This window comes from Nelumbo nucifera, chromosome 1, assembly GCF_055504915.1.
Source record: "Nelumbo nucifera cultivar China Antique chromosome 1, China Antique-T2T, whole genome shotgun sequence".
Lineage (NCBI taxonomy): Eukaryota > Viridiplantae > Streptophyta > Magnoliopsida > Proteales > Nelumbonaceae > Nelumbo > Nelumbo nucifera.
The window spans coordinates 142098687-142124803 of NC_142649.1; the positions used below are offsets into that span (position 1 = coordinate 142098687).

The following is a 26117-nucleotide window of genomic DNA, read 5'->3' on the forward strand; positions in this document are numbered from 1 at the left end:
TACAAGCCTTTGAAAGGTCGCCCCTGCGTTTTTCAACCCGAAGGACATAACCTTGTAACAGTATAGATCGAACTCTGTGATGAAGGCGGTCTTTTCTTCGTCTGTCGGATCCATCTTGATTTGGTTATAGCCCGAATAGGTGTCTAAAAAACTTAGCAACTCGTGCCCTGAGGTCACGTCCACCAAGCGGTTGATTCTGGGGAGCGGGAAACAGTCTTTTGGGCAGGCTCGGTTTAGGTTGGTGTAATCGACGCACATGTGCCACTTGTCGTTAGCCTTCTTCACCAGAACGGGGTTGGCTACCCAGCTCGGGTAATGGACTTCTCTTACGAAGTCAGCTGCGAGGAGCTTCGCGACCTCCTCATCGACCACTTTCCACCGCTCTGGGGCTAGGTTGCGTTTCTTCTGTCTAACGGACCTAACTACAGGATCAGTATTGAGTTTGTGAGTTATAAGGTCAGGGTGTATACCAGGCATCTCTGCCGTGAACCAAGCAAAAATATCTAAGTTTTGAAGTAAGAAACTTACCAGTTCGGATCATAGAGGTTCCCAGATGAAAGCACCGATCTGAAGCGTTCGAGCTGGGTCCGCTACTGAAGTCGGAACAACGACTGTTTCTTCCATGGGTGCAGCTCGTTCTTCGCCTTGCTCTGTAGGACGCTCCAATTCGAGGTCGTCGGCCACCTTGGTCTTTCCCTTTAGGGCAGCGACATAGCACTTACGGGACTCGAGCTGGTTGCCCCGCGCTACCCCCACACTGAAGTTTGTAGGGAACTTCATTGCCAAATGATTAGTGGAGACCACCGCCCGTAGGACATGGGTGATCGGCTGACCTATTATGGCGTTGTATGGGGAGGGGGTCGCGACCACCATGAAGTCGTAGTTGAGTCTGACTACACAGGGCCATGTGCCGACTTCCACAAGTACTCTTACTTCCCCAAGGGGCCTGACCTCTTCTCCGTTGAAGCCCACCAAAGGAGTGTTCGCGGGCCTCAAGTCGCTTCCTTGCAACTGAAGCTGGTCGAACGCGGCTTTGAAGAGAATATCTGCCGAGCTACCTGAGTCAACGAGGACGCGCCTGACCTCGAAGTCGTTGATCCTTAGCTTTATGACAAGCGCATCGTCGTGGGGGTAATGGACCCCTCGCACATCGTCCTCCGTGAAGAAGATTGGTTCTTCTGTCTTCGGCCGCTTCGAAGGATTTTGTTCTTCCCTGGAGGCTTCGCAAACTGACGTCCGAGCTGCTGCCGAGGTACAACCCGCAACGATTGAGCCTCCCACTATCACGTGGATGGTGTCCCGAACCGGCCTCTCTTCCCAAGGCTGCCTCTACGACTGTTCGGCCGGCATGCTGTTGAACTCGGGAGCATCCTTACCGTGCTCCCCTTGCCAACCTGGCTTATTATTATTATTTTGTACAAAATTCCTTAAATATCCGCGACGGATGAGCACCTCTTTCTCATCGCGGAGGTTCTTACAATTTTCGGTACTGTGACCGTGATCTCTATGAAAACTACAGTACAAGTTCTTGTTTCTTTCATTGGGATTCCCCCTCAGGCAGGGTGGCCACTTCACGTATGGGGCGTCCTTGATTGCCATCAGGATTTCGGCCCGCTTCGCATTCAATGGGGTGTAACCAGTTCGGTCCACTACAGGAGCTCGGAACGGCTGACCTGGCTTTGCCCCCTGATCTACGTCCTTCTTCTTTCGGCTGTCTCCTCGGTTGGAAGGTTCCCCTTCTCTTTTTCTTTTCTCAGGCGTGCTCTCGCCCTTCTGGTTAATCTCTTCTTTCGTGGCTATGAACCTGTCTGCAAGCTTGAGGAATTCAGTTATGGTCGTTGGTTGGTTGACAACCATGTGCCATTTGAACTCTTTATGCGTCACGCCTTTCTTGGCTGCTGCGAGGCGCACGGCGAGGTCCAGGCGCGGTATCTGCATGCACACATCGTTGAACCGCTTGATATAGCCCAGATGGACTCTCCCTCTCTCTGGACTATGCTGAGAAGGCTTTCCTCAATTTGCGGACACCGCTTGCTGGTGACGAAATGGGACGTGAAGGCTTGCACGAACTGCACCCAACTTCTTATCGACCTGGGTGCCAGGTTTCGGTACCATGTGCGGGATACTCCTCTGAAAGTGGTGGAGAAGGCCACGCACATGCAAGACTCATTGGCTCTCGCCAAGTGCATTTGTGACTAGAAGGCGTCTACATGGTCATTTGGGGGGAGCTTGAAGTCTTTAGGCATTGGAACTACAAGGAGCTCGGGAGACAGGGGGATGGAACTGAAAGGAGGGGAGCCTTAGCTTCGCCCGAGCTTACCTCTTCTCTACCTCTAAGCTCGGGCAGGTTGTGGGTAGTAGATCGGCGAGCTCAGTGGCAGCGTCTCTTCTTCTTGGCGGGCTCCGCATTTGTGCTGCTCACTTCCGTGCTGTCAGGAATTGTTTATGTAGGAAGTAGCTCGGGCCGCTGATGATGGCTGCGGACAGAGGGATCCTGCTTGGAGTCACCAGCCAGGATCTCGAACCAGTTCTCCAGGAGTGGGGTTTCAAACTTCGACTGTCAAGGTGATGCAGACCTGGCGAGCTGGGGTCCTCCCGACCTGACTGCCCACGGCGAGACCGGGGTGGCCGGTCTTTCTTGTCTACCGCGGGAGGAGGCCTGGCTCTTAGGAGGGTTTTGGGAGGCTTCTCCTTGGCGAGAAGGGCATTCGTCCTAGCAACGAGACCTAGCTCACTATGAGGCTGGGTGCCGAGGAGGGAGCTGTGGCTGCTAATGCTGAGGTTGAGGCAGTTGAGGGAATTGCTGCTGGTAGTAGTACTGGGAGACGTGGTGCAACACTTGTTGCTAGTAAAGCTGGTGTTGCTAGAGCTACTGCACTTGGGCTTGCATGGCTCGCATGCACTGCATCAAATCGTCGAGTTGTTTCTAGCTGGTCGCCAGAGGGATGACAGTCGGTTCAGCAATGGTCGTTTCAATAGAGGGAGGAAGGGGAACACCCACAGGCGCCGTTGCTCGCGGCATGTTCAGGCTGGGGACTCCGTCCACCGAGAGGGGAACGGTGAACTGCCCAATGCAGACTGTGGGAACCTGGGGTTGTTCCCTGGCGTTATCCATCTCCATGCTACGTCCGGCATTGCTTGAGCCATGAGTGTTGAGTTTCCAAAGAAGAAAAAACTATGAAGGTTTAGAGGAAGGCTTTTAGAAGCGGTTCCCACAGACGGCACCAAATGATGCGGCACGATCCGGGCACTCCTAACTGGTTGTTGACTGGCTCCTTGTTGGCAACGGACGGCACCTGAGAAGATGGAAAGTTAGAGATTAGAACGCAAGAAAGAAGGAAAAGAAGAGTCGGTAGCTAAGAGTGTAAGTCGCGCTTTATCACTATACTCGAGAGATTAGAGGTCTCAAGAAGAAGTTTCTCTTCTGTCCTGAGAGCTTTTATAGGGGCATTCTTGTTAGGTCGAGCATAACCGCCATTGGGCCCCTGCCACAGCCGTTACCTGCCAGGGCTGCGTAGGTGGCCGTTGTGACGTACTCCTCGCCTGGGAGAGTGACACGTCTCCAAACTGATAGGCACGCCCCCGCCTCCTGAGAGACGTGGGTGCAGACTGTCAAAAGGACAGGGACTGTGCCATCAGTAAGGGACGTGGTGCAGTCTGATCGGTATGGCCTATCAGATAGAAGTTTCCTGAGGAATGCTCGTGCGACCCATTCGCGAGCTACTTTACTGCGAGCTTGGAATACTTCAAGAGTACCCTTAGTAGAATTGGTCATCGGGATGACTTGTCTACTTGGGAGCTCGGGCGAGCTGGTTTTCTTTGCTCGTGAGCTAAAGTTGCCCCGGAATATCCCTTTAGAGGTAGCTCGGGGAACCCGAAGCTCGCGTTGTGGCGAGCTCCTCCTTTTGCGTGCTACGATGTAGCAAGCTACCTTATGGGCCCGTTACTTGGTTGTACTGGGCCACAATGTTGAGCTGTCGCTTATGCTGTATCAATGTCCACGTCGCCATTTCGTGGGTCGGGCCAAATCGTCCTCCATCACCTTTGAATGGGAAGCTCCTGCTGTGGAATACAAATGGAAAAGAAGTGGGCTTGGATATAGGTGTGGTAAAGACTAATTTTGAAGAATCGAGAAAATAAACTGGAAGTTGTGCCTATGGGTGCATTGCCAGCGATTACTTGAGAAAGATAATTCAGCCAAAAGTGGGGATTGATGATCACTCATTCTCTTGCCTTAGCAACACTGCATCAGTACTTAGGGCACATGGTTGCGTTGATCCTATAGACTAATTTGGGCTTAAGCCCAGTGAGTAATAAATTACCCACATGGTATTAGAACATCTCATTAGCATGTCGTTGGCTTCGTTTGTTTGAAGAGCATTCAGGGTGGACAGGCTTCTCACTGCAAGAGCTACGGAGCATGACTAGTAAAGAACAAAATAAGAGCATTCAACCAAATACTGCAAGGACTTACAACATGTCGTCTCATGGAAAAGTGTTTCTATAGACAGAGGATGCAATTTTCTTTTCATAAGCATTCTGTGTTAAGAAATGGATGATTTTTCTGTTTCGCGCAGTTGTTGCTTATTTCACCTTGTGGCTTGATACTATTGTTTTACCCAAGAATGGTAGAAGGCAAAAAGGAAAAATTCTGAACATGATATAATAAATGTGAATGTGGATTTCATGATTATCTAGGTACAACATTTGAAATGGTTATGTCGTTGACAGATCCAACATTATTACCGGATGAAGATTGATCTGAATTAATAACAAGACGTTCAACTAAAAATGCTGGCTGCTTGGGTTGAGGAAGAGCTATGAATTCACTACTCAGCAGGACCACAACATTCGACATTGTGGGTCTCTCTGCAGCTGCTTCCTGAACACACAGTAACCCAATGTGGATGCATCTCAACCCTTGACTTGTTGGGCATGAATCAATTATCGAAGGATTTAACAAATCCAAGCCTTTTCCTTCAGACCATAGTCTCCATGCCTGCAATTTTGTTTGATATAGTCATATTTTAGAATATACAAGGAATATGGAACAAATTAAATTAAATTGTGACAAGGATCAATCACTAGAGAAGCCTACATATGCGAGGAGGCTTTGAGAAAGCTCAGGTAATTGTAGTCCATTGTTCCTTTTACCACTTATGATCTCTAGTAGAAGAACCCCAAAGCTAAAAACATCTGACTTCACTGAAAATAACCCTGCCATAGCATACTCTGGAGCCATGTACCCACTATATATATCAAATCAACATTAAGTACATTTTGTGTAGCTACATGCAAGAACAAGAGTAAGAAAAAGAAACAGAAAATAAAGAAAGATCTTATAATGTCCCCACGACTCTACTGGTTTTATCTTGATTTTGGTTGCCAGCAAAGATCCTAGCCATGCCAAAGTCAGATATCTTTGGATTCATTTCCTCATCCAATAAAACATTGCTAGCTTTCAAGTCCCTATGAACGATTATGAGTCGAGAATCCTCGTGAAGATATAAAAGACCTCTTGCAATTCCATTAATAATACTGAAGCGCCTGCTCCAATCCAACTGAGCATTTCTTTGTCGATCTGAGTAGGCAAAGAATTACTCTTTATTATACAGGTTCAGAAATGCAAGTAGACTTAGACTTAACAGGAGAATTCATGGAGTTGTATAGATAAAAATGAAGTCAAGATTACATACCAAAGAGAAAGACATTGAGGCTGCTATTTGGCATGAATTCATAGATAAGCATCTTTTCTTCTCTCTCTATGCAACAGCCCAGGAGCCTTACCAGATTTCTGTGTTGAAGTATTGCAATTAAGTTAACCTCGCTCTTGAATTCTTCTGAACCTTGCACTGAGCCTCTTGAAAGTCTTTTTACAGTAATTTTCTTTCCATTTGGCAATACACCCTAATAAAACATCAATATGGTTAATTAAGAAAGGTAATCAAACATTTTGAGTGTTGAACTAATCAAAATCAATACCTTGTAAACAGGACCAAATCCACCCTCTCCAAGTTTATTCTCCAAAGAGAAGTTACTTGTAGCAATTTGTAGAGTAGCTAAGTCGATCAACGGCAACTCTTGAGAATTAACTTGTTTTCCCGTTTGCATATTTCTGCATGAGAGGTTTGTACTACTTCTTGCCTCCAAATCAAGCAATACAGTATGCTGCCTCTTTTCCTTTCTCTCTACAAAAGAGAACATGTATAAGTAGCAGATTTACTAGTTTTAAAATGCCTATCGAAAGTTCTTACCTTTATTTTTTCCTTTTCTTCTCCAGATGTAGCATGAACATGAGACGAAGACTGGTAGCAATAAACTTGCCAGTACACTAGCCACAACAACTTTTGTTCGCTTACTTCCATCCCCTGCGTTTAGAAATATTTACTCTCCCGGTCACTTCATCTGCTACAGCACATGGTGCATAATGACATTTTTTATTTGCTTATTTATTTATGTTCTAGTTGAAGATAACTGACTATAATTTATTTGTGAATTTAACAGATGCATAGTACGTACACGTTCATGAACAAAATAAAAGGCATCTCACTGTAAGATAAAAACCATGTATTGAAGCTCAAATAGTAGGCTTTCAACTCAAGTTCTGCCCCTAGACTAATACATATAGATCAAGACTGCTTATCTTATAGAATCCACCTATTCCAAATTCCATGTAATAATGTCTTAAACCAAGTAGCTTAATTTCTTTTGGACATTAAAAATTTATACTAGACCCTAAAGATACTCTCTATAGATCAGATAGTCAAAAGATTCAAAGATGCTGATAACTCTTGAGGACAATCCATAAAAAGTTAATGTTGGTCTTGATGTTAGCTTCAACTTTTGCAACATTATTGATGGGATATTAGATACTTAACACCTATACTTGGACTGATGTCCTTTGATCCTTTCCAGAATTTCTGTTGGCAATAGTCACATTGCTAAACATTGAACGGGATACTGATCTCAACTGCCTCTGATATTAGTTTTCCAAGCTCATGGGTTAATGTCCTGCTTTCATTGAGCTGGATGTGAGCCACAAAACTAGGATTTATATGAGGGTTTTGGACTTAAATTTGTGATCTCTCATCAGTCAATTGGATAGAGGTATCATTTGTAACTTTTAACCGATATTCTCAATGAATCCTTTTATACAGGTATCATTTTCCATCCTTCTGCATTTTAAACATAAAAAACTTATAAAAGCCATCCACCAAAGTGCTTTGTTAAGCCCTGTTTCTTATTGGGGAATTAGGGAAGGAACAGAGAAGAGTACAGACCACTTGGTCATATCAGTGGAGAGGCTGTAGTTTCACAGGTTTGATCCAACATCTCCTTTTCTGAAGTGACACCGAGAGGCTGTAGTTTCACAGGTCACTAGTATAAAGTCCTGGTTGAAGGATGTTAAATTGTTAAGGGAGCTGTTAACTTGCAAATTGATGGCAATAACCGTTTTACCCTACACATCTGTTTTTTTTTTCTTCCATGGAGCTGATTTGAGAACACCCAATTTCTTTTATTAAGGCAAGATATCTGATCAGTACTCAAAAACTGCAATGCACCCAAAACATTTATCGATCAAGGATCAGAAAATCGCAACGTATCGGGGCGTATTGGATGACATGCATCGTATCGGAGACTTCCCGATATGCCCCTACAGGGGGTAGAGGGGACCCTCTGAACCAGTAAAAAAAAAAAAAAGGGGGAAGCAAGCCAAGATACAGGCCGATTCGCCCCTGCATCAAGATTTTGAACCTTGCTTATGATGAATAATGATAACAGAGTTGATTGATAATGAGAAGGATGCCGCACCTAACCTTTTCATCAACTACTAGGTGCATGAATTGTCCAAATAAGATGGCTTCTAGATGAATTAGAAAAAGAAAAAGTGGAAGAAGACTTTAGAAAGAAAATGCCCACAGAACTCCCTTTCCTTTTATTTTTTCACCTTATCATCGTCATCATCATATAACTAGACGTCTATTTTACTTATTTAGGACCAACTTTTTATATGGCAGGACTTATAAGCTTTAGCACTTAGGAATGGGTTCTTTCATTGAAGTAGGGGGTGTTGGCTAAGCCTGTGCTCACATTGTCCCAATAGCCTCTCGCAATCTTGCAATCTTGCATTGGGAATATCTCCCCATAAAATAAAGCACATGAATAGGGAGATATTCTCAATGTAAGACTGTAAAGGCTGCTTAAATGAGTGCTGCCCTGATGGAAGCCGAACTCAGGCGTTGGTTTCTGAAACAGAAACAATTGCCACATCAGCATAAATGTATTGTTTTTTTGTGACATGGCACTTTTTGTTTTAGAAAATAAAAACTTTCACATTAGGAACACCCCCTTACTATTAGGTTTAAATCCTTTTGCTAGTTCTCCATATACATATAGTCCCTTAGAGAAGGGAGCCTAGTCACAAGCTAGATTTATTTATTTATTTGTTTGTTTGTTAGTTTAATGTGTGCCTTGATTGGCAAAATCCTGCAGTTTGCATAATGGATTAATTTGGAGACATTTTCAAATTTATTATCACGAATAAGCATAAAAAAATTGAAAATTGAAACCATACATACCCTCTGAGTCTGAAGTGCGGTTTGCCAAAGGAGGAGACTGTATTGCACCTGATTCTTGATAAAAAGGGTATAATTCAATCATAAGAAAACAACTGAACCTTAAAACTTTTGCTCCTCGACTAAAATAGCAGCATCTTTCATAATGTTTCACGGCGGCCTGTAAGCATTCGTAACAGTCATTCTTTGATAAATCTCTGGTGCACTGCATCAGACCATACACCTTAATAAACGCCGTAAACTGTTCCTGCTTCACCGCAAACATGCTATTAGAAGGATCAAATGCTGCCTGCAACTAAAGGTTTGATGAGGGCAGATTTGGCCCTCCAGTGAAATTGCAACACGTGGCACCTCGTGACAACTAGGCAAGCCCCCAGGCAACAACTTACCAAGTTGGTCCCCCCCCCCAGGCACCGGTCTGGCGGGCCTGGCGCGACCTGGCGCGACCTGGCGTGGCCTGCGCGCGACCTGGCGGGACCTGGCGCGGCCTGCGCGCGACCGGGCGCGGCCTGGCGTGGCCTGCGCGCGACCTGGCGCGACCTGCGCGACCTGGCCGGATCAGCCAGCCACATGCGCCGACCTGGCAATCTGGCCCGGACACAGGCGCCGACCTGGCGATCTGGCCCGGACACAGGCGCCGACCTGGCAATCTGGCCCAGACACAGGCGCCGACCTGACAACATGACCCGGACACAGGCACCGACCTGGCAACCTGGCCGGACACTGACCCGCCGACTGACACAGGCGCCGACCTGGCAACCTGGCCCAGACACCGACCCGCCGACTGACACATGCGTCGACCTGGCAACCTGGCCCGGACACCAACCCGTCGACTGACAGGCGCCGACCTGACAACCTGGCCCAGGCGCCGACCTGGCCGCCTGGCACAAGCGCCAGCCTGACAACCTCGAGAAGTTCAACACCGTACCCCGGTTCTAACGGGATATGACGTCTTACCATTTGAAGGCTTTTCACCCACCTAACCCGGGAGGGCACCATTATATAAGGACTCCGACCCCCAAAGCCAGAGGGGGAGAAAATGGTAAGCCCCGCTCTCTAGCTCTCTCATTTCTCTCCAAGCTCTCTGTAATCAGAATGTTAACTTAGGCATCGGAGAGTCCCCGCCGGGAAAATACCCCCGAGTCCTCTGATTCAATTCCCGTAGGTCCCTCAGCTCCCGCCGTCTACAAAGGAGAGAAAATCACCTCACGCGGGGGGTAGTCGGGTAGCGCTGCACCAGGGAGCTCCACCATCCTCTGAGTTGCAGACCGCCTAGGAGCAAGTGACGAGTTCGCCACCAGGGAGCACTACCAGGCAGTTCGCCGTCAGGCAGTTCGCCACCAGGGAGCACTGCCGGGCAGTTCGCCACCAGGAAGTTCGCCCCCAGGCAGTTCACCCCCAGGCAGTTCGCCACCTGGCAGTTCGTCACCAGGTAGCTCACCACCTGGCAGTTCGCCATCAGGGAGCACTACCAGGCAGTTCGCCACGAGGCAGTTCGCCATCAGGCAGTTTGCCACCAGGGAGCACTGCCGGGCAGTTCGCCACCAGGCAGTTCGCCATCAGGCAGTTCGTCACCAAGCAGCTCGCCATCAGGCAGCGCCACCAGGCAGTTCGCCATCAGGCAGTTCGCCACCAGGGAGCACTACCGGGCAGTTCGCCACCAGGCAGTTCGCCCCTAGGCAATTTGCCACCAGGGAGCATCACCAGGCAGTTCGCCACCAGGCAGTTCTCCCCCAGGAAATTCGCCACCAAGTAGCTCATCACCAAGGCACGTCACCACCAGGTCAAACGCGAGGTACTTAACCAAAAAAAAATTTATACATCCCAAAAAATGGTACGTGACCAAAAACGGTTACATCAGTTACCCATGAAATCTTTCACAAATGGAAGAAATCGATCTGGATCTGTCATGTTCGTGGCAGTTTGATTGTGTACGGTTCCCAGTTCTTCCGTTGAAGAAAAGAATCTATGGTCAGAGTAGCGCAGAAAACACATCAAAAACCATAATGCTGCACCTTTCCCGTTAGGACACAGTTGCTTGACGTCGGCAATGATTGTTTCCAGACAATTCCCGCAAACTTCAGGGGTGATATCACCTCTGCATACAATGAGTCCGTATACTTGGTCTGGATATTCGCCCACAGAGGTGTTGTAGAAGCCGGTGCTAATTGCATTAGAAGATAGAGAAGGAAGAAGGATGTTAAGATTGATTCCAAATAGGCTATTAGGTGTATAACTGGTTGTGTTTGAGCAAACATGGTACAGTTGGGCATAAGCAGGGCTGATGTTGATCAGTAAGAAGGAAGAAATCAAGAGTAATAAACAGCACGGCCTCATTTCATTTCCTTTACACATTCAGGTTTTGAGGGACTAATTCATGCTATAGGCGTGTCTCTATGAATTAAACCTAGACAAGTTTATTATTATAAAAGACAACATATACTCCCTAAATTTCCAAGCTTAGCTAAATCTTCAACGGATTGACTTGACAAGTTTTCAGATCATTGTGTGGTCCTTGTCTTCTCTTTCTTTCAATTAATTAATTAAAGTAATTAGGTCAAAACACGTGTTACCTTTCTTCTAAGCTTTTCAGTTTCAATTCAAAATTTATCAAGCAGCCAGAAAGTGCCAACGTACATGGTCCGTGGTCCAGGTCAAGGATAGCTTTGACTTTATTTTAAACTTATCAATAATAAGTTGCGTTAAAGATGAACATGTATGAAGGATAGAAAAATTATAAAGACCTCTCCCGTATTATGGGGTCTGTGACAAAGACGTTCAATACTTTGTTTTGCGATAAAGACCCCTTTTACTTTGACCTTGAGACATCAAAGACCTGCTTCCATTAGTCTTTCGTTGAAATGTGTTATTGCAATAATTTTTAATTCCTATATTACTCTCATAATAACTATTCGGAGAAAAATATTATTCATCTTCCCCAACTTTATGATACACAAACAGCGGCGAGCGGTAGCAGCGACGACAGACTTCTGAATAAAATCATAGCTATAAATTCACAAAACCGTAGCTATAGGTCTATAGTTACGGGCTACCTACGGTTAGAAAACAGAAGCTACAATTGCAGTGGCTATAGGCAATAGCTACAAATGCTATCAATCGTAGGACTAAAGCGCGATTCAATAATTATATGTGAAGTTTTAGCTACGGTTTCTTAGATAACAGTGGCTACAAATTTGACTATATAGCTACAATTTTTTTATAACCGTAGCCAAATGTTGCTTTTTTGGTATACAGTTTCCAAGTGCTCGAAGCTATAACATTTAGATTTATAGCTACGGTTTAGAAATGACCATAGCTAAAAATATGAATTTCTAACTACAATTTACCTTGACCGTAGCTAAAATTAAAAAACTATAACTGAACTTACCTTGTCGGTAGCTAAAAATAAGAACCTATAGCTACGGTCTAAGCAGTCTGTAGCAAAAATGCATGAATCATAGCTACGGTTTTTAACTATTCATAGGTAAAATTATTGATATATGATTGATGGCATTTTTTTCCTATATCAAATATTTTATAATGAAAAAATGAATTACATTTCAAGGTGTATTAATACATCCATGTGTTTAAAACCTATTACAAATTCAAGGTTCTTGAATATATGAAACTCAATCCCCCCTCCAAAAAAAAAGAAAAAAAAAACTTGACGTGTAAAATTTGATCATATTGGTGTTCAGCCACACATGTGAAGTATCTCCTTTAACATGTTTAAGCTATAAGAGAATAATAGAAAATTAGTTAGAAATCACATTTTTAGAGACAAAAATATGTATGGAAATCTAATTATTAATTATGCAATATAAACTTAACTACTTCATTCTAGCCTAATGTTTAAACAAATTAGAAGTACAAGGATTGAATATCAATCACAAATTATGCATTGAGCAATATAATGTTGTGGCAATGTGTATTAACTTCTATTTTTCAACAAATACTTAAAATCAAGTAGAGGACATAAAAGAAAAGATCAATAATCTACAACTGGAGGTGGACTCTTTAAATGCAAAAATGAGCGAAATGTAAAACAGAAAATAAACAGTTGAGAGAGGAACTTCAGCAAGGAAATGATAAAGCATTTACAAAGATAAAGTGCTTAACGGATCAGGTCAATGATCTGAAACTTGAACTAGACTCTTTACAATAAGCCCAGAAAAATGAGTTAGACGATAAAAGTAGTCTATTTTGATGTGGGGCTTATTGTTCAGTGGTGAATTCATATCATCTGTAAAGTGTAAACACATGAGCTCGATCGCTGGTAACCAATACATGAAATAAAAAGAACCCCTGTGATTCATTGGTCCATAGAGGTAATGCAGAAACCATGCTTAACGATTTCTCAACACAACTGAAACTCTTTATAGACTCTCTATGGCTTCAACTAAGAATAAAATCAACTTTAGGGAAAAAAAAAAACAGAAATTAACCCAATTTAAAGGTTGGCTATATTTATGAAAGTGCCAGTAGATTCCATTACAGATAAGGGGAAATCAGTTTTCTCAACCCAATAATCCCGTAAAATGGGTTAGGTATATATTGCCTAAATCTACCTCTAACCTAGAGTCTCTGTTTCATCATGCCATTGAATGGAAAACTCCTCCTGTGGTATACATACAGAGAAGTGGGCTTGGATAAAGGTGTGGTAAAGACTAATTTTGAAGAAAAATAAACTGGCAGCTGTGCCTATGGGTGCATTGCCAGAGATCACTTGCAGGGTTGCATGGGAAATAATTCAATCAAAGGTGGGGATTGATGATCTCTCATTCTCTTGCCTAGGCAACACTGCATCAGTATTTATGGCACATGGTGGCATTGATTCTATAGACTTATTTGAGCATTGACCCAGCAAGTAATAAACTACCCATATGGTATTAGGACAGCCTTGAGTTTGGACTTAGAACATCCCATTAGCATGTCGTTAGCTTTATTTGAAGAGCATTCAGGGTGGACAGGCTCCTCACTGCAAGAGCTACGGAGCATGACTAGTAAAGAAGAAAATAAGAGCATTCACCCTAATACTGCATCAAGCAAGGACTTCCAACATGTCGTCTCATGGTAAAGTGTTTCTATAGACAAGAGGATTTAATTTTCTTTTCATAAACATTCTGTGTTAAGAACATGAATGCCTTTTCTTTTTCGTGCGGTTGTTGCTTATTGCACCTTGTGGCTTTGTCCTATACTGTTGTTTTACCCAAGAATTGTAAAAGGCAAAAAGGAAAATTTCTGAACATGATATAGTAAATGTGAATGTGGTTAATTATCTAGGTGCAACATTTGAAATGGTTACATCGTTGACGGATCCAACATTAGCACTGGATGAAGATTGATCCGAATTAATAACAAGATGTTCAACTAAAAATGCTGGCTTCTTGGGTTGAGGAAGAGCTATGGATTCACTACCCAGCATGACAACAACATTCGACATTGTGGGTCTGTCTGCTGCTACTTCCTGAACACACAGTAACCCAATGTGGATGCATCTCAACCCTTGACTTGTTGGGCATGAATCAATTATGGAAGGATCTAAGAAATTCAAGCCTTTGCCTTCAGACCATAGTCTCCATGCCTGCAATTTTATTTAATATAGTCATATTCAGAATATACATGGTATATTGGAACAACTTAAATTATGATAAGGATCAATGATCAGAGAAGCCTACATATGTGAGGAGGCTTTGAGAAAGCTCAGGTAGTTGGAGGCCATTGTTCCTTTTACCACTTATGATCTCTAGTAACAGAACCCCAAAGCTAAAAACATCTGACTTCACTGAAAATAACCCTGCCATAGCATACTCTGGAGCCATGTACCCACTATATCAAGTCAAAATAAGTTGAATCAACACCAAGTACGTTGTGTGTAGCTACATGCAAGAACAAGAGTAAGAAGAAGAAAAAGAAGATAAAGGATGATTTTACTATGTCCCCACGACTCTACTGGTTTTATCTTGATCCTGGTAGACAGCAAAGATCCTAGCCATGCCAAAGTCAGATATCCTTGGATTCATTTCCTCATCCAATAAAACATTGCTAGCTTTTATGTCCCTATGAACTATTTTGAGTCGAGAATCCTCATGAAGATATAAAAGACCTCTTGCAACTCCATTAATAATACCGAGGCGCCTGCTCCAATCCAACTGAGCATTTCTTTGTCGATCTGACGAGGAAAAGAATTACTCTTTATTATACAGGTCCAGAAATGCAAGAGGACTTGGACTTAACAGGGGATCTCATGGAGTTGTAGAGATATAAAAATGAAGTCAAGCTTACATACCAAAGAGAAAGGCATTGAGGCTGCTATTTGGCATGAATTCATAGATAAGCATCTTTTCTTCTCTCTCTATGCAACATCCCAGGAGCCTTACCAGATTTTTGTGTTGAAGTTTTGCAATTAAGGTAACCTCGTTCTTGAATTCTTCTGAACCTTGCGCTGAGCTTCTTGAAAGTCTTTTTACAGCTATTTTCTTTCCATTTGGCAATACACCCTAATAAAGCATCAACATGGTTAATTAAGAAAGGTAACCAAACATTTTGAGTGTTGAACTAATCAAAATCAATACCTTGTAAACAGGACCAAATCCACCCTCTCCAAGTTTATTCTCCAAAGAGAAGTTACTTGTAGCAACTTGTAGAGTAGCTAAGTCAATCAACGGCAACTCTTGAGAATTAACTTGTTTTCCCGTTTGCATAATTTTGCATGAGAGGTTTGTACTACTTCTTGCTTTCAAATCAAGCAATAGAGTATGCTGCCTCTTTTTCGTTCTCTCTACAAAGAAAACATGTATAAGTAGCAGATTTACTAGTTTTAAAATGCCTATCAAAGGTTCTTACCTTTTCTTCTCCAGATGTAGCATAAACATGAGACGAAGACTGGTAGCAATAAACTTGCCAGTACACTAGCCACAACAACTTTTGTTTGCTTACTTCCATCCCCTGCATTTAGAAATATTTACTCTCCCAGCCACTTCATTTGCTACAGCACATGGTGCATAATGACTTTTTTTATTTGTTTATTTATTTATTTTCTGGCTGAAGATAACTGACTATAATTTATCTGTGAGATTTAACAGATGATAGTACACGTTCATGAACAAAATAAAAGGCGTGCATTTTCTAACTGTAAGATAAAAACCATGTATTGAAGCTCAAATAGTAGGCTTTCAGATCAAGTTCTGCCCCTATCAACTTCTCCTTTTCACCTTCAACCTCCCCTTAAAATCACCCCAAGACAAGACTGTGAGTTTATTCTGAACTTCGATGGCTGTTTTAGGAGAGCTGCTGAGGACAGATCAAAGGCTGGAATTGGAGGACTGATTTGAAGAGCAAATGGAGAATTGATTTGGGTCTATAGTGGACCAGCCAAGGCAGAAGATGCTTCTGATGCAGAGACAAGGACCTTCTTGGAAGGCCTCAGAATCGCCAAATCACAGCAGCTCAGCTGCATTGCAGCGGAAGGTGATTCAAGAAATGTTATTAACTGGACTTCAGGACAAATTCTAGACCTGTGGAAGTTATCCGACCTGTTGTTAGAAATCAGGGAGGTCGCCTCTTATTAACATTGCAGCTTTAGATGGATTCCTAGAGAATTAAATCAATTGGCTGATAATCTAGCTAAATCTGGGCTGGGAAGGGATTTTTTTGTGTAGCTCCAATACGTTGCCTTTCTAGAGGGCTTTGTCTTTGATTTTGTTGTGCTTAAAAGGCTCTGTACATCCCCCCCCCCCCCTTTTTGAATCCTTATTGAATTCAGTTTTCTTCTTCTTCTTCAAAAGAAAAAAAGACTGCTTATATTATAGAATCCACCTATTCCAAATTTCATGTAATAATGTCTTCAACCAAGTAGCTTAATTTCTTTTGGACATTAAAAAAGTATACTAGACTCTAAAGATACTCTATAGATCAGATAGTCAAAAGATTCAATGATGTTGATAACTCTTGAGGACAATCCATCAAAATTTAATGTTGGTCTTGATGTTAGCTACAACTTTTGCAACATTGATGGATAACACCTATACTTGGACTGATGTCCTTCGATCCTTTCCAGAATTTCGTTTGGCAATGGTCACATAGCTAAGCATTGAACGGGATACTGATCTCAACTGCCACTGGTATTAGTTTTTCAAGCTCATGGGTTAATGTCCTGCTTTCATTGAGCTGGATGTGAGCTACAAAACTAGGATTTATAGGAGGGGTTTGGACTTAAATTTGTGATCTCTCATCAGTCAATACCATAGATTAGGCCTTCAGAACATTGTCATTGGCTTAGTTATAACTTATAACCAATATTCTCGATGAATCCGTTTATACAGGCATCATTTCCCATCCTTCTGCATTTTAAACATAAAAAACTTATAAAAGCCATCCACCAAAGCGCTTTGTTAAGCCCTGTTTTTTATTGGGGAATTAGGGAAGGGAACAGAGCAGAGTGTAGATGCTTGTGAAGCCCACTTGGTCATACAGTGGAGAGGCTGTAGGTTCATAGGTTTGATCCAACATCTCCTTTTCTGAAGTGACACCGAGTGACCATCTCAGCTATTAGGTTATTAGCATAAAGTCCTGATTGAAGGATGTTAAATTGTTAAGGGAGCAGTTAACTTGCAAGTTGATGGCAATAACCATTTTACCCTACACCTCTGTTCTTTTTTCTTCCATGGAACTGATTTGAGCAAATCCAATTTCTTTTATTAAGGCAAGATATCTGACCAGTACTCAAAAACTGCAATGCACCCAAAACACTTATGATGATTGATGATGACAGAGTTGATTGATAATGAGAAGGATGCAGCACCTAACATTTTCATCAACTACTAAGTGCATGAATTGTCCAAATAAGATGGCTTCTAGATGAATTAGAAAAAGGAGGTGGAAGAAGACTTTAGAAAGAAAATGCCCAAGATTCTGCAGCTTAATGCCCACAGAAGTATCTTTCCTTTTATTTTTTTCACCTTATCATCATCATCATCATATAACTACCAAAAGATCCCCTTGCAAGGAGGGGCAACTAGACGTCTATTTTACTTATTTCGGACCAACTTTTTATATGGCAAGACTTATAAGCCTTAGGAGTGGGTTCTTTCATTGAATTAGGGGGTGTTGGCCAATGTGTTTGGTTTTGGCTTCTGAAACAGAAACAATTGCTACAACAGCAAAAATGTATTGTTTTTTGCTGACATGGAACTTTTTGTTTTAGAAAACAAAATCATTCACATTAGGAACACCCCCTTATCAGGAAACTAAATTGGGTTTAAATCTTTCCGCTAGTTCTCCATATACACATGGTTCCTTTCTTAGAGGAGGCCTAGTCACATGTTTTATTTATTTATTTGTTTATTTGTTTGTTAGCATAATGGATTAATTTGGAGGCATATTTTCAAATTTATTATCATGAATAAGCATAAAAAAATGAAAATTGAAACCATACATACCCTCTGAAGTGATGCTCGGCAAAGGAGGAGACAGGGTTGCACTTGAATCTTGATAAAAGGGGTATAATTCAATTATAATGAAACAACTGAACCTTAGAATTTTCGCTCTGTTAAAATAGCAGCAACTTTCATAATGTTTCATGGCGACCTGTAAGCATTCGTAACAGTCGTTCCTTGATAAATCTCTGGTGCACTGCATCAGACCATACACTGTAATAAACGCCGTAAACTGTTCCTTCTTCACCGCAAACATGCTATTAGAAGGATCAAATGCTGCCTGGAACGAAAGATTACCCATGAAATCTTTCACAAATGGAAGAAATCGATCTGGATCTGTCATGTTCGTGGTAGTTTGAATGTGTACGGTTCCCAGCTCTTCCGTTGAAGAAAAGAATCTATGGTCAGAGTAGCGCAGAAAACACATCAAAAACCATACTGTTGCACCTTTCCTGTCAGGACACAGTTGCTTGACGTCGTCAATGATTGTTTCCAGACAATTCCGGCAAACTTCAGGGGTGATATCACCTCTGCAGAGAATGAGCCCGTATACTTGGTCCGGATATTCGCCGACAGAGGTGTTGTAGAAGCCGGTGTTAATTGCATTAGAAGATAGAGAAGGAAGAAGGATGTTAAGATTGGTTTCAAATAGGCTATTAGGTGCAAAACTGGTGGTGTTTGAACAAACATCGTAGAGTTGGGCATAAGTGGGGCTGAGATTGATCAGTAGGAGGGAAGAAATCAAGAGTAATAAACAGCACGGCCTCATTTAATTTTCTTTACACATACAGGTTTTGAGGGGCTAATTCATGCTATAGGTGCGTCACTATGAATTAAACCTTGGCAAGTTTTTGGTGACAACATATACTCCCTAAATTTCCAAGCCTAGCTAAACCTTCAACGGATTGACTTGACAAATTTGTATATCATTGTGGTCTTCATCTTCTTTTTGTTTTGAAGTAATTAGGTTAAAACATGTGTCAGGATTGTATTCTTCCATTTTTTTATCTTTTCACTTTCAGTTCAAAATTTGTCAATCAGCCAGTGTCAATGTCCATGGTCCATGGTCCATGGTCAAGGATAGCTTGGACTTTATTTAAAACTTATCAATAAGTTGCATTAAAGAAACAACAAAATGAACATGAAAGGTAGAATAGTATATTTCCCATAAAAGCTACCCACTAAGTGTAGGGCTGTTCATGAAAAACTTGTCGAACCTAGAATCGATCGATTTAGTACTTTTGAAAAAATCGAAGGATCTGATCAGTTTTCAAGTAACCAATAAAAAAACTGGTGGTTTATAAGGCTTATAGGGCTTAAAACCTGGGGGTAGGGATAGCAGCGGATCTGAACACACTCCTTCTCCGATCTGCTTTCTCCCTCTCCTCCATCCTCTCAATCTCTCCTCTCTCTCCCTCTTTCTCTCCGTTTCTCTACTCTCTCTATCTCTCCTTCTCCTCCTTTCACTTCCCTTGTTCCGCCGCTACAACTTGTTGAAACGGCAGATTCGGTAACGACCTTCTCGTTCTCGTCTGTTTTCCTCTCTTTTTGCTGTTTTTTTATTTTTTTCTATTGTTTTCATTTTGCTTCTCTTCTCCCCACCGATTTCTGTCTCTTTGACCACCGACCCACCATTACAACTCATCTCCCATCGTGATCTCCTCCCTCTCTCTCTCTCTCTCTCTCTCTCTCTCTCTCCTTGCTTATCGATCTTTCCTTCCCCTGCTACTATCGCTTTCCACGTTCTGGCCTCTTGACAACTCATTCCGAGATGGAATTGATCTGATTCCTTCTATTATCAGGCCTTACTTGGGCGACACTACAAACCAACACCCCCATTATAACCAAGCAACCATTGCCAATCATTGTATCCCGTCCCTGGATTGAAATTAAGAAGCCACAGTCAGAGCAATTGTATCCACGGCAAGTGCTTGAAGTCGATCGAACACTTATCGTTAAGCTCATCACCAGCCGTTGAAGCTCTCCTATACAAAGCCAGCTCATGAAAACATGCTCTTACATCTCACAGCAGTTACTTCATCCAAATTGTCTGAAAGGCAATATAACATCACCTTTGATCGGTGAGCCGTATTCTGACGCTCACACTAACGAAACGAAATCTCTAATTTCCTCTGAGGTTCTCATGGCGTTGAAACATATATTGAAAGAACTCGAGTATTTGCAGAAAGGTTCTGTTTTCTATTGCTTTTTTTCTAATGGGCCCTGCTAATGTAGAAATCTGATCGAAAGCCAAGGAAATTTTTGTCGGACTAAGAAAATGGCAGATGTCATCTAGGTGTTTGTCTTTATCCCTCCACCGCTTTCCCAATCTCTTTATCTTTTATCCCTCCACCGAATCGTTGTTTATTGCTCGCCGCGTTGGTTACATAATAGAAATCCTGCATCCACCTCTGTCATTTTAGAGCGGAACCAACTAACCAGCAATTGCTTAGGGATGCAAGGAAGCCATGCATTTTGGAGATTACCGTAGGCGATGGGAATGTCGTAGGAAATACCCATGCCCCCACAAATTGAGGCTTCTCTATGGGATTTTTTTGCGCCAATACACAGTGCTTTTCTGCAAAACCGAAGCCATGATTTTCATCCGTTAACGGAAATCTCAACTTCCTATGTCCTCCTCCACAACCACAGCCGCAGTTGCACTCGCATTTGGAGTGGCCCCCGCCTCCGTAGTGTCCTCCGCTGACGAAGGCCGATGCTTTTGTTCAGAACGTTGCTGTACGCACTCCCAAAATGCCGAAAGAAAGGTTCTTTTTGTTAATCACTTTTCCTTTTACCTTTCTCGATGGTGGCTTTACCTTCCAACCGAGATCAACTAAGTTTACAGAGAGTGATTTCAATGCGGTGAAACCAGAGAGAAGTAGAAGGCAGTGTTACACACTCCATCTCTCTCTCAACTTGTACTTCCCCTTTTTTTCGTTTTATTTTGAAAATTTGAAGGAAAATAAAGGATAAAACAGTCTTTTTAATCTTTTCGTTAACAGACGGTTAAGAGGTTTTAGACAATTGTAAAAAACAATAAGGTTGGTTTAAGACAATAATTAAATAGTAAAGGTATAGTTTGTCAATTAGTAAGGGCAGTTTAAGAAATTTACCCTTAAAATATTATTTGGATTTTAACTTTTATTTTATTTTAAATAAATACATTCTGAAAATAAACTTTTAATTAAAAAATTCAGGGATTTAAGTCCCCAATGGGGAGATTGTCTTTATTGAGATAAGGAGTACAATCCCCCATCCCCCGAACCTGCCCATTGCATTCCTAGGTAGTATCCAATACTTATAGAAATTAATAAAATTTTGCAATTATTTATTTGAATAATTGAAAGTTTTATGATTTAATTTTCACTAAATTAAATTACCAAAATTAATAATTTTTAATAATTAAATTTTCTAATTTACCAAAATTATAGTTTAGTGTTGGTGTTTATTGAATAATATTCAATGGTATTATTAATTATCAAAAATATCAAAAACATTTCACAAATTAATTTAACTAATTAATTTAACCACATTTTTTATTATTAGATGGTTTATTGGGCATATAATTAGATTAAGAGGTGTTTTAGGAGGAATTTTAGGTGGGAGAGATAATTTAGGAGAAATTTTAGGAGGGATTGCTAAGTGATTGGGAACATGGGAAAGAGAGAGTTGGAGTGGGACTCTAGCGAAAAAGAGAGGGCTGCCACATGGCTACATAGAAGGGCTAGGAAGGGGCAAGGGAAAAAGGAAAGGGAGTAAACGAGAAATGAGAGAAGGGGGAATAGGAGAAGGAGAGGTTGTTGATGTGGCCTATATTGCTATATAATGTATCAAGCCCCCAAGGTATGCATAGGAAAAATATTTTAGGGTTTACTGGACTTAAAACTTATTGCTCTATGGGGCTATACAACACAGGGATAGGGATAACAATTTTCCTCATCTAGAGGCAGAGCTAGGAATTTTTTATGAGGGGGAGAAAACCTAAAGTGGATTGGAGGGAGGGGGGCAACCATTGGGGTGGGGAGTGGGGCGAGGGGGAAAATATACATGGGAGAGTGTAATTTATGTGGGGTTTTCTGAGCTATAGGGGGTCATGGCACCCCTAGGTCCCCCTAGCTCCACCCATGTCTTCATCCCCACCAAGTACCTAACCTCTCCAACCAAGTAGGGATGAGGATGGAGACTGCCTTAGCAGGGACAGGGTAGGAATGGGATTAATAGGAATATAATTTGGAAACGAGGAGTGAAGTTTACACTCCGCCTCAACCCCAATTATATATATATATATATATATATATATATATATATATATATTAAATATACTAGCGGGGACCCATGCGAGGCACGGGAAAATCTGAAAGATTTAATAATTTCATTTACTATTAATTAATATTAAATTAATAATCAAAATTTGTTATTAATTAACTAAAAGTGTTTAAAGATATTGTTGATATCTAAAATTTTAATAATTATATTTTCATTTAATGTTGATTTACAGAAAATAATTATTGTTAATTTAATATAAACAAATATTTTTAATAAATTTAGTTTAATTAATAATTTATAGTAATTTTAATAATTGTTATTATTTTTAAATGAAATTTTGATTAACTTTAAATAAATAAAAATAATTACAAAAACTAACATTTTTATTGATTTCACTAATAATTAACAATTATATATGAAAGACAACAAGGTGGGTTCAGGGCGGGGCACCCCATCCCTATTCCTGCCCCATAGTCAAGACACTCTACCCCATCCTTGCCCCATCCCTAGTGTTAGGTGGGTTGATGGCAAGGCAACCACTCCTCAATGTCGGGTGAGTTTAGAGTCAAGGCACCTCACTCATTAAGGATGGGGAATTCTCGAATTTCCCCACCCCGTCCCTAGTATTGGGTGGGTTCAAGTAGAGGTGTAAATCGGATCGTGTTGGGCTGAGCCTTGAACCAAGCCAGGCCACGAACTGCAACAAGCTATGAGAAGTCCATTTTTAAAAAATTGAAAAAGATGTTTAAATTTTTATTTCATATGATTTTTTATGTATACAATTGTTAATTATAATTTAAAAATAATTATTGTTTATTATATTACTATTAAAAATTAAAATACATTATTTTTTTCATTATTATTTAGTATTTTTTGCAACAAAATACAATTAATTTAATTTTTAAATTATTTTTAGTATTTTAATTAAGCTTTAGGTTTTCAGAATTTTTGGGTTTTTAATTAATTTTTGGTGTTTTTTCATTATTATTCAGTAATTTTTGCATATGATTATTTTTCAATAATTTTCAGTATTTTCATCATTTAAATAACTAAATAAATACCATAGTTAATAAACAATACAACTAATTTTCAATATTTTTCAATAATTTTTGGCTTGGGTATTTTTTTTTAAAATAAATCACTATTAAGTGTACTTTGAATTATTTTCAGCAAATACCCTTATTAATATAAAATATTGTTAATTTTCAATATTTTTTAATTATTTTTAGTATTTTAATTATGTTTAGGTTTTTTAGAATTTTTTGGATTTTTTAATTAATTGTTGGTATTTTAAAACTATCAATTAATATTTTTTATTAGCATTTATTAAGGTCTCAACTCATAAGTTATCTAATAATATTATTAAAACTATCAATTAATATTTTTATATTTAAATTTCTTATTTTTATTAGTATTTATACAGTTGGATTTTTAAGTGAAATTGAAATACATTTTTAATATTTACTAAGTTTTGTTAATATTTATTTTTAGTGAACGCTTGTCGATTTTTAAATTAATGTTTTTTTGATTGTTTAACATCAACATATTTATATTATTTGATTTATATCATGGTTTTCAAAACCAGATCGGATCAGAAAAACTGGGAACCGGTTAAGTGACCGGTTCCATTTTATCCTAGAACCATTATTAATATTTTAATTAATTATTGATTTTTAGTAATTATAGATTTCAATACTTAATTTTCAGAAATTTCTGAAATTAAATTACCAAAATCAATAATTTTAGCAAGTAATTTTTAGTAATTAAATTTTCCAATTTACCAAAATTATTGTTTAGGAGTTGATATTAATAAATAATATTCAATAATATCATTAATTATTGAAAATATTAAAAATATTTCACAAATTAATTTAAGTAATTAATTTAACCATGCTTTTGGTTTTTAGTTGGTTTATTGGAAATCTAACATAGATTAAGAGGTGTTTTAGGAGGAAATTTAGGTAAGAGAGATAGTTTAGGGGAAATTCTAGGATGGGTTGGCTAAGTGATTGGGAACATGAGAGAGAGAGAGAGTTGGAGTAGCCGAGTAGGACATTGGTGAAGAAGAAGTTAGACATTGTGTGCCCTTAGATCTAAGAAAATTGATGTGCACAAACATTTATCAGTAAATGAATAAAGTACATTATTGTTTTATGTTTAAATTGGTATATTTCTGTGAATTACTCCTTAAATTGGACACTTACGAGACTTGTGTTAGTTTAGAATGTTTTCAGCCATTAGATAGACATGGGGATTTATCCTAACAAAGCTTACACTAGTGTGCTAGCAAATTGGTAAAGTAGTTTGTCTTGGCCATTTTCCAGTTATGCCCTAAATCATAGAGATGGATGGACAAAACTGAAAATTTGCACTTAACCCCAAACTTGATTATGATACTACACTAGGTTTTGGACTAAACTATCTTTGATGTGCCAACTAGTGAAATCCATCAAGGGTGAAATATCTAGGCATGTTGGGGCAGTTTGGAAAATTATCTTGGTGGGTGATCATAGTGATAGGATTGACCCATTTGTCAAACAAAATGAATTTTAGGGTTTACACTCTTTTTGATGGAAACCTAAACTATCGGTAGTGGATTTCAACTGTATTTGAAATCTGATTTACAAATATGTTTATATGTTATAATACTATTTTATAAAAAAGAATTCCAAAAAGTTTTAATCCTATGATCAATTCGAGTAGAGAGTGTGACACTGCGTTTTTATAGTCAGGGGAGATGTCTTTCCCTATGAGTAGTGTTTTGATGATTATGGGCCAAGAGGTTAAGTGTAAAAAACCATTACAGGAATGATTACCTGATGGGATTTATTACAGGATTGATCATCATAGGGTGGCTGAATCCAATGGTCATATGTGTAAATGTTGAGCCCAAACTAAGCCCAAGCTGATTAAGCTAGGGGTTCATTGCCCCTAAGCAATGAATTCAACTTAACCTCTACCAAAGGTGGGGTCCAACCCTTATGGACTCGTGTAAGACTTTTATGGGTCCCATGCCATAAAATATTTAGGCCTAAAGTGGCAATGCAACACCTTAGGATGTGAACCATTAGAGAAAATGGGCCTAAGGCCCATTACTAATATGATTAGTTAAGTTGTCATGTGATTTGGATTGAAAATGGATATGAATCTAGATATGGAGCACCCATTCTATTAAGAAGAGAGTTATTATCAATTAAAGATAATGTCCTAATCCAAACTTGATTTGGATTAGCTCCTAATTAGGTTAGGAGAGTGCTTTATATAAGGGAGTAAGAGGGAAGGGGTGAATTCACCAATTCTCTTCACTCTCTTGCTCTCTCCTCTTCTCCCTTGCCTCCTAGAAACCCTAATTTGACCATGCTGTGATAAGGGCTAATTTTCATTAATCCTCTACTTTGTTTTTGCAAGAAAAACATTAGAGGATATTAAGTTTACATACCCATTTCGATCCAAGCAATTTGGAAACCAGTTTTGCTGAAACGGTGTTGTTGAATCAACTTCACGTATACACTATGTCATCTTTAGTTAGAGGCCGATTTTTGGGACTGATATTGGGCATGAACAACTCTAGGAGCTGCATATTGTGGTCTCTTTATTAGGTATAATCAGTTTTTAATTTAGTTTCAAATATGATCTAGTTCAGTGCAATATTGATCGTGAAATTTTAAATTTCAAAATCACTAGGAAATTGGTTCCTGAATTGGGTTAGAAAAATTTTAAAAATTCGGCCAACCACCAAACTTAGTTTGACCATGTGAAATTGATTTCTAACCCTTCCAATAGAAGAGAGGGGTGGCAATATAGAATAAGAGGTGTTTTAAGAAGAATTTTAGGT

The 26117-nt window shown here is 40.3% G+C and overlaps 2 protein-coding genes across 4 annotated transcripts; both read right to left on the reverse strand.

Moving 5' to 3' along the window:
• Positions 1-4690: 4690 nt before the first annotated feature.
• LOC109115914 (cysteine-rich receptor-like protein kinase 10) lies at positions 4691-10913 on the reverse strand. Its single transcript, XM_019200535.2, has 7 exons — positions 10442-10913; positions 6255-6368; positions 5983-6188; positions 5697-5907; positions 5344-5581; positions 5099-5249; positions 4691-4999 (listed from the first exon to the last, which is right to left on the reverse strand). The coding sequence occupies exons 1-7, from the start codon at positions 10911-10913 to the stop codon at positions 4691-4693; spliced, it is 1701 nt and encodes a 566-aa protein (XP_019056080.2).
• A 1243-nt stretch (positions 10914-12156) lies between these two features.
• On the reverse strand, positions 12157-21073 carry LOC104585707 (cysteine-rich receptor-like protein kinase 10). 3 transcript variants are annotated; one of them, XM_088894520.1, is made up of 8 exons: positions 18017-21073; positions 15423-15524; positions 15152-15357; positions 14866-15076; positions 14511-14748; positions 14255-14405; positions 13995-14160; positions 12157-12310 (listed from the first exon to the last, which is right to left on the reverse strand). In XM_088894520.1, exons 1-8 carry the CDS (start codon positions 18780-18782, stop codon positions 12306-12308), a joined length of 1845 nt encoding a protein of 614 aa, XP_088750646.1. In that variant the 5' UTR covers positions 18783-21073; the 3' UTR covers positions 12157-12305. The 3 variants fall into 3 exon arrangements, with proteins under 3 accessions (XP_088750646.1, XP_019056078.1, XP_019056079.1); XM_019200533.2 differs by lacking the exon at positions 12157-12310 and having other exon boundaries at positions 13830-14160; XM_019200534.2 differs by lacking the exons at positions 12157-12310; positions 15423-15524 and having other exon boundaries at positions 13830-14160.
• Between the last annotated feature and the right edge of the window lie 5044 nt (positions 21074-26117).

Coding starts and splice junctions, on each gene's coding strand:
- LOC109115914 (XM_019200535.2), bottom strand. CDS start 10,913: ATGAGGCCGTGCTGTTTATTACTCTTGATTTCTTCCTTCTTACTGATC. Junction 6,369..10,441: donor ATTTGTGAAAGATTTCATGG/GTAACTGATGTA, acceptor TTCTAAACGCAG/GGGATGGAAGTAAGCGAACA. Junction 5,582..5,696: donor CCTCAATGTCTTTCTCTTTG/GTATGTAATCTT, acceptor TTGCCTACTCAG/ATCGACAAAGAAATGCTCAG.
- LOC104585707 (XM_019200533.2), bottom strand. CDS start 18,782: ATGAGGCCGTGCTGTTTATTACTCTTGATTTCTTCCCTCCTACTGATC. Junction 15,077..15,151: donor GATTTGGTCCTGTTTACAAG/GTATTGATTTTG, acceptor ATGCTTTATTAG/GGTGTATTGCCAAATGGAAA. Junction 14,161..14,254: donor CTCAAAGCCTCCTCACATAT/GTAGGCTTCTCT, acceptor ATAAAATTGCAG/GCATGGAGACTATGGTCTGA.